The 18,178-nt window shown below is 37.8% G+C and overlaps 1 protein-coding gene across 15 annotated transcripts in view; it reads left to right on the top strand.

Moving 5' to 3' along the window:
- Nucleotides 1–18,178, top strand: part of nav2 (neuron navigator 2) — a 691,770-nt gene that overhangs the window by 648,672 nt on the left and 24,920 nt on the right. For all 15 annotated transcript variants that reach the window (XM_062967809.1, XM_003214661.4, XM_008106124.3 and 12 more), the window contains 8 exons: nucleotides 424–476; nucleotides 2,241–2,264; nucleotides 3,172–3,246; nucleotides 5,518–5,601; nucleotides 7,498–7,609; nucleotides 8,609–8,754; nucleotides 11,066–11,238; nucleotides 16,986–17,139. In XM_062967809.1, coding sequence (XP_062823879.1) covers nucleotides 424–476; nucleotides 2,241–2,264; nucleotides 3,172–3,246; nucleotides 5,518–5,601; nucleotides 7,498–7,609; nucleotides 8,609–8,754; nucleotides 11,066–11,238; nucleotides 16,986–17,139 — 821 coding nt within the window. The remainder of the gene's footprint in view (nucleotides 1–423; nucleotides 477–2,240; nucleotides 2,265–3,171; nucleotides 3,247–5,517; nucleotides 5,602–7,497; nucleotides 7,610–8,608; nucleotides 8,755–11,065; nucleotides 11,239–16,985; nucleotides 17,140–18,178) is intronic.

Raw genomic sequence — 18,178 nt, 5'->3', positions numbered from 1 at the left:
GGTCTCCTTTATTTATGAAGTCTTTTAACTCCCTTTTGCTGTTTATGCTTCAGGCCAACCATATGGTGAAACTGGACTGGTCAGTTTAACCTTTACTTTGTCTGCTTCTCGTCATCTTCTGTTGCATTTTTCATGCGCTATCATGACTTTGCAATGTTTCAGACATAACTGGCAGACAAACAATTTTTTAAAAGCTTTATTTGAGACCATTTTTGGGTATGTTTTGTATAATGCTCCCATTTATTTCAGCTTACTTCTTGGTACTTCTGCAAGATTTGTTTTGAGTAAATATGTTCATGACTGGTGATGCATTTTTTAAAAAATAGACTGATTTTAAAATATTAAAATTCCTAGAAGCATACATACTGAGAAGCTACACTTACACAGTCAGGCGAGTAATTGTTACTTTTATGTTTCCTTTAGTGCATGGCTCCTCTCTTTCATTGGTATCGAGTACATCATCAATTTATTCAACGGTGAGTGTCATAAAATAGAAATATCTAGCTTTCTCCTCAGAACTAGGCACAATCCAGAAAACTAAGCCTTACTGAAATCAATTTCTAGACTTGTAAATGGGTATATTCCGAAATAGTTTCAAATAAAACTTTACCTTAAGAAAAGTGCATAGTTTTTGTTTAGAGACCATATACTTAAAATAGGTCCACTAGCTGGCTAGCTTTATGGCAGGTCTGCACAACAGTTTAATCTTGCTTATCCTATTATCTGGATCCATTTCAATCTGGTGTCAGGCCCAGCTACAGAACTGAGACGGCATTGGCCGTCTTAGTGGATGATTTACGAAGAGAACTAGATAGCGGGGAGTGTGTCCCTACTGGTTCTCCTGGACCTCTCAACAGTGTTCGATACCATCGACCATGGTATCCTTCTGAGCCATCTCTCTGGGTTGGGGCTAGGAAGCACTGTTTTGCGGAGCCTCTGGTCCTTCCTGGAGGGTTGGACCCAGATGGTGGCGCTGGGGAACACCTGTTTGACTCCCTGGCCGGTGGCCTGTGGAGTCCCTCAGGGTTCAGTTCTGTCTCTCATGCTGTTCAACATTTACATGAAACAGCTGGGAGAGATCATCCAGAGTTTTGGAGTTTGGTGTCAAATTTATACTGATGACACCCAACTCTATTACTCCTTTTCACCCAAAGCCAAGGATGCCGTCCTGGTCCTTAATCGGTGCTTGTCATCAGTAATAGACTGGATGAGAGCTAACAAGTTGAAATTAAATCCAGACAAGACAGAGGTACTCCTAGTCAGTCAGAAGGCATATCAGGGTATAGGATTACAACCTGTGCTGGATGGGGTTACATTCACCCTGAAGACACAGGTTCACAGCTTGGGGTAACCCTGGACTTATAGCTGACCCTGAAGGCCCAGGTGTCGACAGAGGCTACAAGCACCTTCGCATAATTAAAACTTGTGCGCCAGCTGCACCCATACCTTGAGATGCCAGATCTGGCCACAGTAGTCCACGCCTTTGTTATATCCCATTAGACTGCAACACTCTCTATGTGGGACTGCCTTTGAAGATAGTTCGGAAAATTCAGCTGGTTCAGAGGTCGGTGGCCAGATTACTAACTGGAGTGCCCTACATGGAGAAAACCACCCCCATGTTGTGGCAGCTTCACTGGCTACCAGTCTGCTTCCAAGCTTAATACAAGGTGCTGGTTATTACCTATAAAGCCCTAAACAGTTAGGGCCCCGACTATTTGATCTCCATATATAAACTGGCCCAGGCACTGCAGGCTGCAGAGGAGGCCCTGTTCTCAGTCCCACTCCCGTCTCAAGCACAGTTGGTGGGAACAAGAGAGGGAGCTTTCTCCATGATCCCCCCCCCCCCACACACACACACACCTCTGGAACTCCCTAAAGAAGAAAAAATGGCCCCTTCCCTTCTCTTCTTTAAAAAAACTGCTTAAAACATATTTTTGTTCTTTGGCTTACAGAGAGGAGGAGGATTAGAATATTGTGTTTTACAACCTTGACTAAAAAGGTCTCTCTATCAGCTTACCTAAAAGTATTAAAACTATTAAATTCAGCCAGATTGCCTTTTGAGCTGATCCGCCTTAGGACAAAACATGATTGGAAACTGAATAACACATGACTAAATAAAGGAGAAAAAAATAAGAATTGCTAGATTAATTGGGAATATGCTTCAAGTTGTCAACAGTTTCAAAATGAAACTAATCTTAATTACGTGTTTCATACTTGTGATTTTTCCTTTCTTTTTCTAGCCTGAAGAAAAATGTCAATCAGAGGTAAGGAAGAATTCTATTAGTAGCTTCCCCTGCTTTGTTGATGGACTTTTTTAATTCCATTTTGGAATTTTTAAGGGAATAATACTACTGGCTTTTGAAAAAATCAGTGATTCAAATGCGTGTTTGTGTACTTCTCACTTTTTGTCAGCGCCATCAGGTTCCTCACATATAGTGATGGCATAAGTCCAATGTGGTATAAGGATGAAATAAGTCCAATGTGTGTGCAAAGCAGTGTGGAGAGAATACCAAACTGTTATCACATTTATTTATTCATTGGTTTTGACCCCAACCTGTTGTGATTAGATGCTTGAGGGCCACATTTTGTAATTCCTCCCCTTTCTTCAAATGTAAACTTTTCATTCAATTAGAAAACTATCAGAACTATTAGAAAACAATTAAATGGGTTGAGTTCAATTTAGTACTTCAGTCATAGTCAAAAGCATGTCTTGGGTATAATTAGCAGCAACTGGCCCTATGTCAGGTAAGAAAAAGAAAAAAGGTTTATTCACTATATTCCAAAAAGAGAGTTTATTGCAGTATATACATCTTTCATGATTCTCTTTACTGTTGCGACATGTGTTTGTTTTAGGGCCTTCATTTTTTGAGTGCTTCCTGGTGTTGCTAAATATTCAATAATCAGATCAGCACCAGGAGGGCCTAGCCATTTCTGGATGCAGACATTGATTTTGACACTTATCTTATGTTTTTTTAAACAATTGGCTTTGATAACTCTTGTATGCGAGAACAAAAGGAAGGAAGTCCAGCTTGATTTTATATCTGATGATGTTGTCATTTTTTTACATTTCTGGCATTTCAGTCTTGTTCTGCACCTTAACCTTATTTTGTGTAATATACATTTTTTCTATATTAGTGTTTTCAAAACAATATTTTGAAATTTTGCATTTAGATTCGCAAGTTGAGGAGGGAATTGGATGCATCCCAGGAAAAAGTCTCAGCTCTGACAACACAATTGACTGCCAATGTGAGTAACATGTAGACAGGAGGAAAAAGGGGTTTTACTAGCAAATAGGGTTACATCGGGATTTTCAAATACAGTTTCTATATTTAAAAATATAAATTAAGTTATTGCTTTCTAAACAGTAAATTGCAATGTCACTGTGTTAGTGCAGGGGTAATTGCACTAACTATCTGCTTTTTGAGTTATTGTAAAGTTGATATACAATACCATTATTATTGTGCAAGCAATTTCACATGTTCAGTTGAACTACAGTATAGGCAGGGAACTGTATTAGCAATTAGATCAGAGTAAACAAAGTGTGTCCTGGGGTGTCATGGGATTCCCAGGCTGTTTTCATGACCTCCAGGACTTTAAGGTCAAAAACACTTTTTTACACCACCACCCCCCTCCAAAATACCAAAAGTGATCTCTAGGAGGTGCTGAAACCATTTTCAACATGTTTTGAGTCCAAGAGACAATAAATATTTTCAAACATGGATTAGGTAAACACGGTAAGTAACATTTTACAATCATTTATATAAGGCTGTCATTTAAGTTTAGGGAGTTTGAGACTGAGCTGTCAAAGTAAATATCAGTAGAGCACATGCTTTCATGGATTCTACCAAACTATTGAGTCTTCAGATACAGCCATGTTTGCTGTTCGGGAGGCAACCTATTTAAGTTCAGGGAGGTTTGCTTCCAAACAGATGACTGAAGAACGATTCCAACCACTATGAACACGTGCATAGCTTAGAATGGATGAAATCAGAGTGTCTCAGGGTATTTAGAAGGAGAAAATATAGGAGATATATATGCCACATAATTATAATATTCTTTCTTTAATTACCAAGGAATCACTTTGCCTATAGAATTGTTGTTTCCCCAAACATATGTTACTCTATGGGACTGGAAACTCTCTGGCACTATGTAGTACATAGTTCAGCTTGAAAAGTCTTGGTAAGAAGTGATGGTGGGAAGAATGTATTTTATCTCGACTTCCTCACTTCCGAAGTGATCTGAAAGACACTAGAGAATTGCTATTCCACACTGGATGTAGGCTTCAATAAAATTGTTTTTTGGGAGAGAAGTCTCTTCAACATTGTGTTGTAACTTCTCCTTCTACTTGACATACCAGTCTGTTGGTTTTGTCCGGCTCTTCTCTCAGCTTATTTCACCCAGCCACTCTGCTGAGGCTGCAAACAGGAAGGAGGAGTTTACTTTAAGTGGGCTTCTCCTAATTCAAACTAATAAACACCCATTGCTCATTTATCAAATAGCTACCTTCTTTGTCCCTTTGGAATGGTTACACAACAGCTACAGTATCTAAATGTAATGGAGAGAGGTTACCTTAATTGACACCATAGAATTTACAAACTTTTCTGTGTCCAGATGCCTTTCCTCTCCTCCGTAGTATTTGACTTGAGGTTTTGCTGGTATTTTAAATAACTGGCACTTCTTTTTAAACAGGAATTATTCACTCCAGTATTTTTTAAATAAACATTTTTTAGGTTTGTAGTACATGTATTCAGCTCTAAGCTTGTTTTATTTTCTGCTATTTTTCTCACAGATTCTGCCTGGTATGTTTTTACAGAGGCCAGGGAGAGTAAGAGCCACATATCCCAGTGTTATCATACTCTTTAGGGTTGTTTTCACTGTGAATTGGAGAACAGTTACTTGGGATAAGGCAACTATTTGCTGATTGAGAATAATGCGTTGCTGTACCACATAGACACTGCAGAAGAATCTGTGGTGGATTTTCCTTAGCTTGGGGAAAATAGTTAGAAAGCCTATCCTAAATAGTTAGAAAGCCCTCCTAAATATACTTGCAATGACTAAATAGATTGCTCAAATAAGTAGCTATGCAACAAGAAGACAGAGTGCTTAGATTTATTGGAGTAGATTTTTTGGCTATAATTCTGAGCCAAGGCTGAGATGCTCATGGCATTCTTTTTCTTGTCTGAGTGCATCTGCTGCAACCAGGTACAATAGAATAAATACAAGTTGTATGACCACTTTTTATGTCTTGCTTTTTAATCACAAAAATGCTATAGCTCAGCTATCTGTGCTGCTGCTTATGAAGAAAGGTGCTGCTCTGTGCTGGCATTTGTTGGTTGCATTTGTTGTTACTACACCTAATAAGAGACAACACCATATTGCTGCAATGGGTTGCAATGTTTCTTTCCTGAAAAACTGCTTAAGGACTATCTTGAATCCACAGACATCCACTCCAAATTCTTCAACAGGAAAATGCTCTTATCAAGGAAAATCCTAAATGTTGTTTTATTCATCTTGCAGGCTCACCTTGTGGCAGCTTTTGAACAGAGTCTGGGGAACATGACCATTAGACTGCAAAGCCTTACTATGACTGCAGAACAGAAGGCAAGTCCAGTTGTTACATTCATGAATATAAATTGCATCAATTATCTTTTCCAACTAAGCTGACAGCAATCCAATTGCAGAGTGAAGAAACTTCCCTGGGATCATAAAGTCAGCTTATTTGTATTGCTGACATGACATGTCTGCAGACCACTAGTACAACTTTTTATCTTGGTGGAAAGAGAAAAGGTGCTACTTTCCCTAACCTGGGATCTTTCTGCTGTTTTGGACTACAACTCTGCTAAGTCCTAGCCAATGTATTTAGCAGTCAGTAAGGATGTTAGCTCCAGCTCCTGCCAACCTAGCAGTTCGAAAACATGGCAATGTGAGTAGATCAATAGGTACCGCTCCGGTGGGAAGGTAACGGCGCTCCATGCAGTCATGCCGGCCACATGATCTTGGAGGTGTCTACAGACAGCGCCGGCTCTTCGGCTTAGAAATGGAGATGAGCACCATACCCCAGAGTCAGACATGACTGGACCTAATGTCAGGGAAAAACCTTTACCTTAAGGATGGAAGTGGTAGACCATTCTTATCAGCATCCCAGCATTTGCTGTTGTTATAGCTTCCTTTACTGATCTTTTGAGAAACAGAGTTACCTTTTATTTTCATTTCTTTAAAAGTAGCATGGCAGTGCTTGGGTACATAATAGAGCTCACAAAGAAAATGAGGCAATAACATAAAATCGAAACATTTATTTATTTTATTGCATCACATACCTTTTGCAAAGAGCCTCAAACTGATTTCCCATGTTTCCCCAAGTGGTCATTTGTTTCAAAAATTTACAGGAACAGACATGCTTAATTTCAGCAGTTAATATCTTCAGGCCATGTTTAGGAGTAATAATATGTTGTGCTCATGAAATATTATGCTTCTATTAGTACTGTTTTCTTGCATGTGCTTGTATAATAGGTTGCATCCAAGGGAGTGATTCTACTGCCTCAAGGCTTCCACCACTAGCCACCCCCTGTTTTCACTTTTGCTAGATTATAGATGGAATATAGATTAAATAATCTAAAATTTATGCAAATATTAACTCTAATTACTTGATTCTGCTGGTGAAAGGATTTATACAATATGTTCAACATAAAGGGCTTTGTTTGTCTTGGTATTGTTTGTGCTAGTTGTCCTTGTGGTTCAGCTAGCTGCTTTGCAGGGGTGGACAACAGCAGTTGGTTGAGGGGAAATTCCTGTCCCTGTGACTCTCCAGGGATTACATGGACTGGCAAAAATACCAAAACAAACTCAAATGGACTTGGCTGGCAGCTGTTTCTAGACTTGGTGATAGTGGTCTCAGGACTGGTATTTTTAATGTTAAACCATTCAAGGATAGGGCTGAAACCTATTTAAATTGTCATTCTTGGAAGCTTACAGAAAACTATACTACTCCTAGGGGAGGGTGAAAATCAATGATGGCTTGAGAAATATCAATACACTATGAAACTGGGGTGTGGAGTGGTGGAACATGCAGCCCTGGACAAGTCACCCCTGTGTTAGTGAAACAATGTTGGTACTTATCCACCAACCTTCTTGAGGTGGTGCGATACACAACAGGGTGTCCTCTGAAGATCTCAAATTCTTATCAGGTTTGTATGGGAGGAGACAGTTTTTCATGTTAATGTTAAGTCATTTAGGGCTTCGTAGGGCAACACCAACACTTTGAATTGAGTTTGCAAGGCTGGTGCATTTTGCAGCTTCCAAATAGTTTTCAAGTCAGTCTCATGAAGAGCACATAACAATAGACTAGGAATGCAGAAATGTTCACCTGGCATACTGGGCTTCAGCCAAATGATTTTAAGGATGTTCCCAATGATGTGAAACACAGCAGTCAAATGCCTGCTTGAACACTCTTTCAAGAATATAGCAATAACATTTTGTGTGTTGGTGTATGTGTTTCAGGATTCAGAACTGAATGAGTTAAGAAAGACGATTGAGCTACTGAAGAAGCAAAATGCTGCTGCTCAGGCTGCCATTAATGGAGTAATTAACACACCTGAGCTTGCCTGCAAAGGTAAAGGAAACAAAGAGCCTTCACTTTCAATAACAGCTTAACACTCTAAAGGGATTCATCCCTTGGTGATAGCTGATGCAATGTTTCTTGCCAGAGACAGAATATATAATTATCAAGCTATCTTTGATTTTCTTTTAGAGAAAAGTAATGTTCACCGATAATATCACAGGAAAACCCTGTGGGATTACAATAGAATGTGCTTCAGGCACAATACACATTTGCAGGTGCATAACCTGGTTGTAAGCCTGAAAATCTTATCCCCAAAAAGACAAGTAATGACAGTTCCTGCTTGACCTTTACACAGGACGCTCATTGACCTTGCTTTTCTCCTGCTCTGCCTTTCCTTCCGCCTCTTACAGCGGCCTCTATCCAGGTCTCCCTTCCAGTTCCTCTTTCATCACAGCAATCCTCTTACTTGATAGTCAGGAATGTTCTCCACCATTAATCTTCTTTTACTATCAGTGTTAGCTTTTTTATGTGTCAAGAGTGACTTGAGAAACTGCAAGTCGCTTCAGGTGTGAGAGAATTCGCTGTCTGCAAGGACTTTGCCCAGGGGACGCCCGGATGTTTTACCATCCTATGGGAGGTTTCTCTCATGTTCCTGCATGGGAAGCTGAATCTAACAGATGGGAGCTTACCCCACTCCCTGGATTCGAAATGCTAACCTTTCAGTCAGCAGTCCTGCCGGCACAAGGGTTTAAACCATTGTGCCACTGGATAGTATTAGCTATCTCAGCAGTCAGGATTCACTCCCTTGTCCAATTATGTTATTTCAGGCATTAGGTTAATGAGTAGTAGCGAGCCACAGAGCAGAAATAGAATTTCACTGCGGTACAGGCAATGGCAATGGGCTGAGATTGCTGTTCCTGACAAAAGAAGATAGTGATTGAAGATGGTGGCAAGGAGGAGCAAAGGATGAATAGTGTGTACATAGGAATAAAGAAGGAGAGATGGAGACAATTTCTAAATTGATTTAACGAGGCTTAACTTATTGTTTAGGAGGTGGGGCTTCCCAAACCACTGATCTGCGGATCCGAAGACAGCACTCTTCTGACAGTGTCTCTAGCATTAACAGCGCTACTAGCCATTCTAGTGTGGGAAGCAACATAGAATGTGATTCTAAGAAAAAGAAAAGAAAGAACTGGGTATGTATGTTTCATCAGATTTGAATGGTTTGAAGCATATCTCTATGAACATACAGGATACAAAAAACAACCAAGTAGGCAATAATTTGCCCTCCAAGTATCATTAGACTGAAACTCCCATCAACTCCCATCAACTCAGGTAATCTAGGCAGTGATGAAAGATGATGGTAACTGCAATCCAATAGTATCTAGAGATATTTCCCATTTCTGATGTAAGCGGTCGATTAGGGCAGTAAAGAGATCAAATAAATAAAGATTATGGTATCCTCATGTTCTGGGCTTATTGAAGTCGTAAGCAAAAAATGATCTGAAATCTGAGGTATTCCTTCCACAGACTATCTGTGATTGAGTCCCCAATTTTCCTTCTCACTGAAATTCATCTAGAAAGACTATCATTTTCTTTGAGAAATTGGGAATGTTCATTACATTGCAGTATCTGAATGGACTGACCATCAAAATTGGTGTTTGTTGTTATATTGTTTTTCCAAGGAGCAGTGAGCAGCCTGGTAGGGCAAAATTATTTTGACTGGCAAACTGTGTTTGAATGATTATATACATATACATGCAATGCTGCTTCAATTGTTTTTTGCAATATTCTGCAGCTGCATCTTGGCAAGAGAGGGGAAAGGTTGAAAATTTTGGATTTAATATGTTGTTTTTATTGAATATATTCTTTGTTTCCTGAATCTGTAAATTTAAACTGCACTACTATGTATGTGAAGAATTTGTGCCAGAAAGTAATGTTTATGTTACAAAAGATGGAATGGGTGGATTACATCTTAAATGCAAATCAATTGAGAAAACCTAGCACATAGATTGCAGTTTAGTACTCATGGCTGAGATAAATGTTTTGTATGTAATCTAATTGCATACAACATCCAGGAAAAGCTAACCCCTGCTTCAGTTTCTTGCGTAGTCTGCTTTAAATTTTAAACAAGTGTTAATTCCATTCATCATCTCCCTTGATCTCTTTTTTGCTTCATTATATAGAGAAATTAAAATAGCATTCTACAACTTAATTTTTGCTACAGATGCTACCTCAATGCCTGAAAAATAATTGTTTTTCGCTTCCCCTTCCTTCATTGCTTACCATTTATTATATGCAAGGTCCCATGTGCTGCAGGAAAGGTACCTGATAGCAAAGCCCATTTGTTGTGAAACTATGTCTGCCTTAGTGACACTGCTTTTCTTTAGTTTGAAGTGAAACCTCTAGTTCCTGTAGTCCCTTTCAGTCTTAGAATTCTGTGTTTTACCCAAAGAAGTGGACTGCCCCCCGTAGCACACAAATTTGAGAATTCAAAAGAAGACTGTAGGTTACCAAATGTGATAGCCATGTTCAACTTACTAAGGCTTTCCTCGTGAAAGTGTTGTCTATCCCAACAATTACACTCCAGGTGCATTTCCATTATAAATTTGGGCATCTTCTGTGATTTGAGCTTTTCTTGAATCTTGACCAGATCATCCAAATGTGGGAGGCTAAGAAATGTTAAATTGAAATAATTATTATACTGCACATGATGGATTAGCCAGTAACTTCCAGACCTTGATGTGGCATCCAATGCTAGATTGATACTGGAGAAATTTGAAGATGAGTACCATACAATCAATGCAGACGGAAAGCTGTTCATCATCCCTCCTGCTCCGTAAAATATCCATGCCCCCATTTTTGGTGTTAAAATGGCATTTATTTTTCAAAAAATATCTCCCCCTCCTTCCCCTTAAAAAATATTTGTTGTGTGTGCTTTTGTGGGAGATGGTGTTGGTGGGTGTGTCTGAGAAATCTGGCGCTTTCCCTGTCATTGGTTTTATCTGTTAAAACTTGTCTTTTTTTCCTTCCCTTTTTGCTTGCACTTCCTCTGGCAGGTTAATGAGGTAAGGCAGATGTATTTTGAATTCTAAAATACAAAGCTAACTCATCCATTTACACTATTAACACTGTCAGCATCAATTACCTTGTCTGAGCCATGTCACTTTGTAACTGCAACATGTGGTAACCTTTTAATAAAATGGTCCATGAGCTGAAAAGAATTTCCAAGCTAGTGAGGTGGGAAGATAGTGCTTCAGAATAGTTTCTCCACTAGCCAGTACATTCAAAGCAGATCAAGTGCATCTTTCCAAACAGGACATAAAGATTTCCAGAAGAAGGACACGAAAATCTGTACTTCTCTCAATTTTACTGTGAAAAAATGTAGTAATTTAATCACATTTTAAAGTTTTGCATGATAAGTATTTTCCCTTCTGTTCTTTATTTCTGGTTGTAAATCATAAATTGATTAATTCACAATCACTTTGTTTTGGTCTTTTTTTTCAGTTGCGCAGTTCTTTCAAACAAGCTTTTGGTAAAAAGAAGTCTCCTAAATCAGCATCTTCTCATTCTGATATCGAGGAGATGACAGATTATTCACTGCCTTCATCACCAAAACTGCCTCACAATGGCTCTGTTGTGTCTACACCATTATTGAGAACCTCACATTCCAATTCTCTGTGAGTTGAGTTTCTAAGTTTAAAGAAGCAGCATTCCTATTAATGTGTTTTGTTTTGTTTTTTTAATACAGGTTGAGTACTTCTTGTTTGGAATCCTGAAATCTGAAATATTCCAAAATATTCCAAAATTGTTCATGTTCCAAACAATATTCCAAAATTGTTCATGTTCCAACAATATTCCAAAATTGTTCATGTAGTTGGCAGAAAGCGTGACACTTTAACTTTCTGATGGTTCAATGTACACAAACTGTTTCATGCACAAAATATTAAAAATAGTATACATAGTATAAGGTGTGTATGGAGTATAAATGAATGTTGTGTTTAGACTTGGATCACATCTCTAAGATCTCATTATTTGAATGCAAGTATTTATAAATCTGAAAAATCCAAAATACGGAACACTTGTGGTCCCAAGCATTGCAGATAAGGAATACCCAACCTGTATTGAAGTTAAGCTGTTTTTCATGAGTGTCTCCCAAGCTATAAGAGACTGAAAGTTCAAATACAAGTAGTTTTTCTTCCTCTTTTTCTTCATTTCAAGTGTCTTCTCTGCTCAACTCTTATGTCCCTTTTCCATGTTTGACTTAGTCCCCAAACCCTTCTTGTCATTATCATCTTGAGTAGTTCACCGTAACTCTTATCAAAAAAAGGAGCCATCCCCTTCTCTGTGTAGGGTGGTATAAGACAAAGAGCTTTGTCCATCCCGGAAGAACCTAAAAGAATCACTGACCTCCTCTATCTTCTCCAAAGTGGCACTGCTTCTGGCCTTTTTGAATACCTGGATGAGGAAATGGCGGCAGTCAGGGATGGCTAGCCCGTGGGGCAGCATTGATGCATTCCTTTCCATTTATTCACAGATAATACATCAGAATCCGTCATTTCAATCCCCCAAACTGCCCTTGACTTATACACAAAATTGACTTATACATGAGTATATATGGTTGCTGTGACTATATCCACATGTCAAATGAAACAACCAGATCAGGCAAGCCTTCCATGTGGGTTTTGTTTACTCCCATAAGTAAGCAAAAACATATTGAACTTTGTAAAGACCACTTGAAATATTCTTCCAAAATACATTCAGGGATGGCATTTTCTTTCACCCTGCTGAAGATGGTGAGGCAGACTTACATCTTTTCTCCTTTGGTCTATGTTTGCTGTTTCCACATGTTGAAAGAGGGATTCTAGGGGCAACTACAGTTTACCTTGTCTATATAAACAAAGACACACAGGTATGGGTAGAATCTCATTCTTTCAAATCTCAAGCTTATTGCTACAGGCATGCTATTTCAGTCCTAGAGTGAAATGTGTGTTTCTCCAGCAACATCCTCTGGTGTTGATGCTGCCAAAAGGAACTTATGTTAGACAGAAGACACGGAGGGAAATGAGAACTGGGAGGACATAAAGAAACTTGGCTGTACTCTCTGTATAATTTAGTCTTTTATTGAACCTCTTTTCTAGCTTGCTACATCTTGCCAGCATATGATAGTTTTTGTAAATTCATTTGCCTTATATAAAATCTTTCTTATTATACTTTTTACTCTGTATGTTGTTGAAATGAGTTCTGATGTCTATAAAAAATAAATTACATAGGAAGAAAAATACCCAGAATAAATGGCATGTGAATGACGTGCATTTTTGAAGGTTGCTCATTTGTACATTTCAGAGTGCATTCTTTAAAATATTTTAAAGCGAGAACCACAAATAGGTATCTCTTTTTTGCAAATTGTACATATGCCAAGCTTTCAAATTCGGCAAGTGGCAAGTGTGGTGGGGTTTTAAAAAAAATGCATAGATCTGAAGCCAAGTGTCAGAAAGCAGGGATCTGTTCCAACTTTTGCTTAGTTTGGTCTGACTGCTCTGTGTGTAACTTCTGTATCAAGGCACATTTTCACTTTACTGCTCTGTACAGTGGAATGTTCATGATGCTACAATAGATAGAGATTGGGAATATCAAGCATTATTGAAATCTGCAATTCTTAAAACAAAGGCATTGTGAGTTTAGATATCAAACAGCTATCCTTTTTCATTTTCAGAAAATGCACTTATCTTCAACAGCTTTGTTTAACTTGCAGCTGTCTTGTCTCTTTAATACTGAATGGAGGCAAAGCTTTAAACCGTGAAATTTATCCTATTTTAATGATCACACTTTTCATCAATCAAATGTATGCTGCAAGTATGATGAGTTTTGACAAGTACTTCAGGAGTCACCAAACAGTACAGATTTAAGAGAGGAAAATGTATATAGTTCTAGGTTGCCTGGGGCTTCCATGCTGATTTATTTGCTTTCTGATTGTATCCTTTATTAGAAAAGAGAAGAATTCAATGTAACACTTAAAATCAATAGAGCAGTTCCCAGGATTCTGGTGTAATCCTGTATTTCTAGCCCAGAGGACACTGAGCAAGATTATGTGTATTGCTGACTTAATGTGGGGGAATGTTGACACTCACCCACCCATTTTCTTGTTCTGGCCGCAGTTCCCCAAATTATTTTAACTCAATTAATTTTGATTAACTCCTAAACTACTAGAGCTGGCAGTAGTATAGTTGGCTTTCTTAATACAGAATGTAGGATAATATTATGGCAGATTTGATTTATTGATGTATTAAAATACTCATACTTCTCCTTATAACTAAGGAGGTCGGGTTAGTATGAAGTTTAATCATCATAACCAGTGTAAAGCAAGGCTAAAAAATGAAGAAAAAATAAACACACTAAAAACATGTTTGAATAATTTGACATGGTAAAACAAAATGGTTCAATGCCAGTTATGAAAGTTTCAGATAATTTAAAATTATAGATTTTTGGGAGATATCAATTAGAATCTGGGGGTAAAAAAGATGTGAATTTATGTTTTGGCATTTTATATTTCTGATACCAAAATGTTTTCTTAGGCTCGCAAAAATGTTTCGGATCTAGTCAAAAACAGCAAACACTCCTGCAAGTGTGCATAATTCCCACAGAAAGGGGTTTTGCATTCACTATAGTAAAGAAAAGGCAGCTTTACATGTGTAAAAAGTTGAATGCATAGGGCTTCTCCTTCATTGCTGTGATTGAAGAAGCCCCGTCCATCAAGGAATTTTAGCTCAGGATACATGTTTGCAAGAAAAGTCAGAATACCGTCAAATTTTTCTCAGAAGCAAATTCCACTGTGAATACAGTAGAGCAGGGGTCCCCAAACTAAGGCCCGGGGGCCGGATGCGGCCCTCCGAGGTCATTTACCTGGCCCACGCCCTCAGTTTTATAATATAATATATTCTATATACATATAATATTGATAATAATATTATAATGTAATGTAATACAATACAATAATAATACCATATAATAATATTAATTACATATTCTATATTAAATATAATATTACTCTCAGTCAGTCAGTCAGTAGCCTTTATTTCGGTCAACAAACCATTGGCTAGGATCAAGTTACAGTGGAATGATGGAATACAATATTTGAGTAATTCATGACATTGCATTTGGCTTATGCTTAATAACAAGTATCTCCAATCTCTATTGGTTATTTGGCTATCTTTATAATCTGAAACAAAAACTGATTACAGATTAGTAAACTGTCCCCTATATACTCTTATTACTATATTACTAATAATATCACAGTATAGTGGTATAGTGCAATATAGTAATATATAATGCTAATATTGTGCTATGCTAATAATATAATATATTGTATGTACATATAATTTGTAAGCCACTCTGAGTTCCCTTTGGGGTGAGAAGGATGTGATACAAATGTAGTAAATAAATGCAGTAAATAATAAATAAATAAATTTTAGACATGGGCTCACCCAAAGTCTGAAATGACTTGAAGGCACACAACAACAACAACAACAACCCTAATTAACTTGACTATCTCATTGGCCCGAAGCAGGACCACACTTCCCATTGAAATCCTGATAAATGTATGTTGGTTAAAATTGTTTTTATTTTGAAATATTTATTGTTCTTTCATTGTTCTTCTTCTTGTTGTTGTTTTTGCACTACAAATAAGATATATGCAGTGTGCATCGGAATTTGTTTGTATTTTTTTCAAATGATAATCCAGCCCCTCAACAGTCTGAAGGATTGTGGACCGGCCCTCGGCTTCAAAAGTTTGAGGACCCCTGCAGTAGAGTCTAACTTAGCCAACATAAACAGACCAGCAGAATGTCGAATAAACAAAAATATTGGATAATAAGGAGGGATTAAGGAAAAGCCTGTTAAACATCAAATTATGTTATGATTTTACAAATTAAGCACCAAAACATCATGTTTTACAACAAGTCTGCCACTTGTTTGGGAGCATGGCTCAACTTGTGTTGTTGTTGGGCATGTTGGCCTACTGCACGTTGCTCCCTAGAGAAACAGCTGTGGATCCGGGTGGGAGGCAGACTGCGTTGGATATTACAGAACGTTAGATGAGTGTAGGTTGGATGAGCAAGACTACTGTAATGAGATTTAGCCCTAGTGGATTGCACTACTCATTTACTTATTGGCTATCCTCAATGTGTTAATAAGGCACAACTCTGCCCATCAATATGAAAATAATAAGCAACATTGGAAAAGAAAATAATTATCATTACATGTATTTTGAAAGACACTTTCAAGTGATCTCTACAATATTAAAAAAGTCCTCACTTAGGCATGTCTTAGCTGATCTCTAGTTGTTTCATTTCAAATGTTTATATTGTTAGTTTTGAATAAAAAGTGTGTTGAAATATGTTAAACTGTTTTTCTATTATTATTGTTGTTGTTGTTATTATTATTATTATTTGTTATATTGGAACCTCCGATCTATTTCTGTGTCTGGAACCAATTTTTTCATAAAGATGTGATGCCCAAGAACACATCTGCCTCATTGACAGAGGTATATCTGTTGCTATAGATAAGAGCGAATCTTGACAGTTATTATGGAGCTAAATAGGCCAATTGTCTAGCATGGTTTCTTAACACCTCCCTATGTAGAATCCTCCACAAAATTAATTTCAGGAGTTGAATGCAGAAAAATCCTCCAACTTCACTGCCAGAGTTGCTTTTCCTCACCTTGCTTTGTTGTTTTGTGACTGCTTCACTGTTTAATTGGGATTTGATACTGTTGAAAGAAGATTTAACTGAAACTGATATGAATGCACATGATATGAAAAACTGGCAGAAAATAGCAGCACGTTTCTTTCTTATATTGAGAAGTAAGGGAACTGATATTTGAAGAGGAAAGAAGGAGGGTGCGAAAGGAAAGAAAGCTGGTGCCAGGAGAATAAAGCTCTTAAAAAAAAGGGTAAAAGCAGCGTAAAGTGCAGACTGATGTTTCATGTTTGAAAAGGTGTAGAGTTCCAAATCCCTCCAGAATTAGCCATGGAAGCCCAGCTGCGCATTGCACCTGGCGGGTACTAAATCTTTCTTTAAGACTATCAATCTCCAAGTGACTGCAGCTACTATAACTCCTTAATTTACTAGAGATTTTCAAGGGGAATAGATTTGCTATAGAATAGTGGTTACATCTTACAGGAGGCTAACAACTAAAGCTAGGTATTTCACATAGTCAGAATGGCAGTGTTATGCCCTTGATTCTGTGATCCATCATTGTATTTTATGGGCTCTAATGATGCTTCCTTTTGACTTCATCACTGGTCCCAGCTTTTGCCATTTTCTTCTACACACCACATAAAAATATTATACTTTCATTTGTGCTAACTTTCAAAATTTAATATCATGGCGCAATATCTTCATTTTTAAAAACAAATTCCGCTCACAGGATTTCAGATTGCATTGACAGTGAAGCAGAAACAGTCATGCAGTTGCGAAATGAGCTCAGAGACAAGGAGATGAAGCTGACTGATATCCGTCTGGAGGCTCTCAGCTCTGCCCACCAACTCGACCAGCTTCGGGAAGCAATGAACAGAATGCAGGTAGGAAAAATACTGTTAAGTGTCAACAAAGACACATGCAAAACCTAAAATTAGAGTGCCTTTGTCCAAGGCGCTTACCTCCCGCTGTATATTTTTTTCATTCCTGAGGAAATACCAAGGAAAGCCCCTTAAGTCATTAAACTTCTCACTAAATTGTCATTGAAGTGGTGGACATAACTTGTATGCAGTTGTTACTTATTCTTCAGGGCTTGAATTAAATTCTCTTTTGAGGAAATGGGTATTAAAGGTCACTCTTATCTTTGTTATTTCTGTTTCATGAATCTGGTTCTTCAGGCATGCATAACTTTGTTGTGATCAATTAGTTTTAGTTGTATACTTTGTAGTTCAGTTTTCATTCAACATAGCTCTTAAGTGGGGTATCCGAAATGAATTGACATCATGAAAGTTATATATAAAAAAGCAGAAACTTCAAAAAACATAAACATGCAATTGAATAAAAATAAACTAATCTAAAAGTCAGAACTTAGTAAAATGTTTCTTTGAGTACAAACCGCTTCCCCCACTGCCCTCACAAGTAGCAGATTTTGGATCTACCTCTGCTATATAGTGTGCTTTGAGACTTGCCTAAATTTCACAGGAAATTAATAATGTGGTGAATACAGCTTTATGCTATTAACCCACCTCTTTTAAAAACTTTTCAAAATAATTCAATAAAGTTGGATAATAAATAGCTGTGCCATACAAATACTATCATATGACACTGGAAAATGTGAAATAAATGAATAATAGATTTTACTGATCTATTTCACATTAAAGATTATCATTAAAATATTTTTGTGTCTCTTCTTGGCAAACACACTTCTTCTTGGCAAGCAAACTTGTTAGGAAATGAGTTTGCTAGCCAGGGTTCAAGGTGGAGCAGATGCTATGGCACTGAGCTGGGTGTCTCTTTCCTAGAAGCTAATGTACTTTCAGGGTCTGGGGAAAAATGCCAATCATGTTCAAGCATTGGCTGGTGGGCAGGATCAAGATGAAGCTAGTTTTTCACTCCAATAAATCACTGGGGGATAGAAGCAGC

Source organism: Anolis carolinensis, chromosome 1 (genome assembly GCF_035594765.1).
Source record: "Anolis carolinensis isolate JA03-04 chromosome 1, rAnoCar3.1.pri, whole genome shotgun sequence".
NCBI lineage: Eukaryota > Metazoa > Chordata > Lepidosauria > Squamata > Dactyloidae > Anolis > Anolis carolinensis.
The sequence above is the reverse complement of the archived record's forward strand: the minus strand, read 5'-3'. Positions and strand labels throughout refer to the sequence as shown.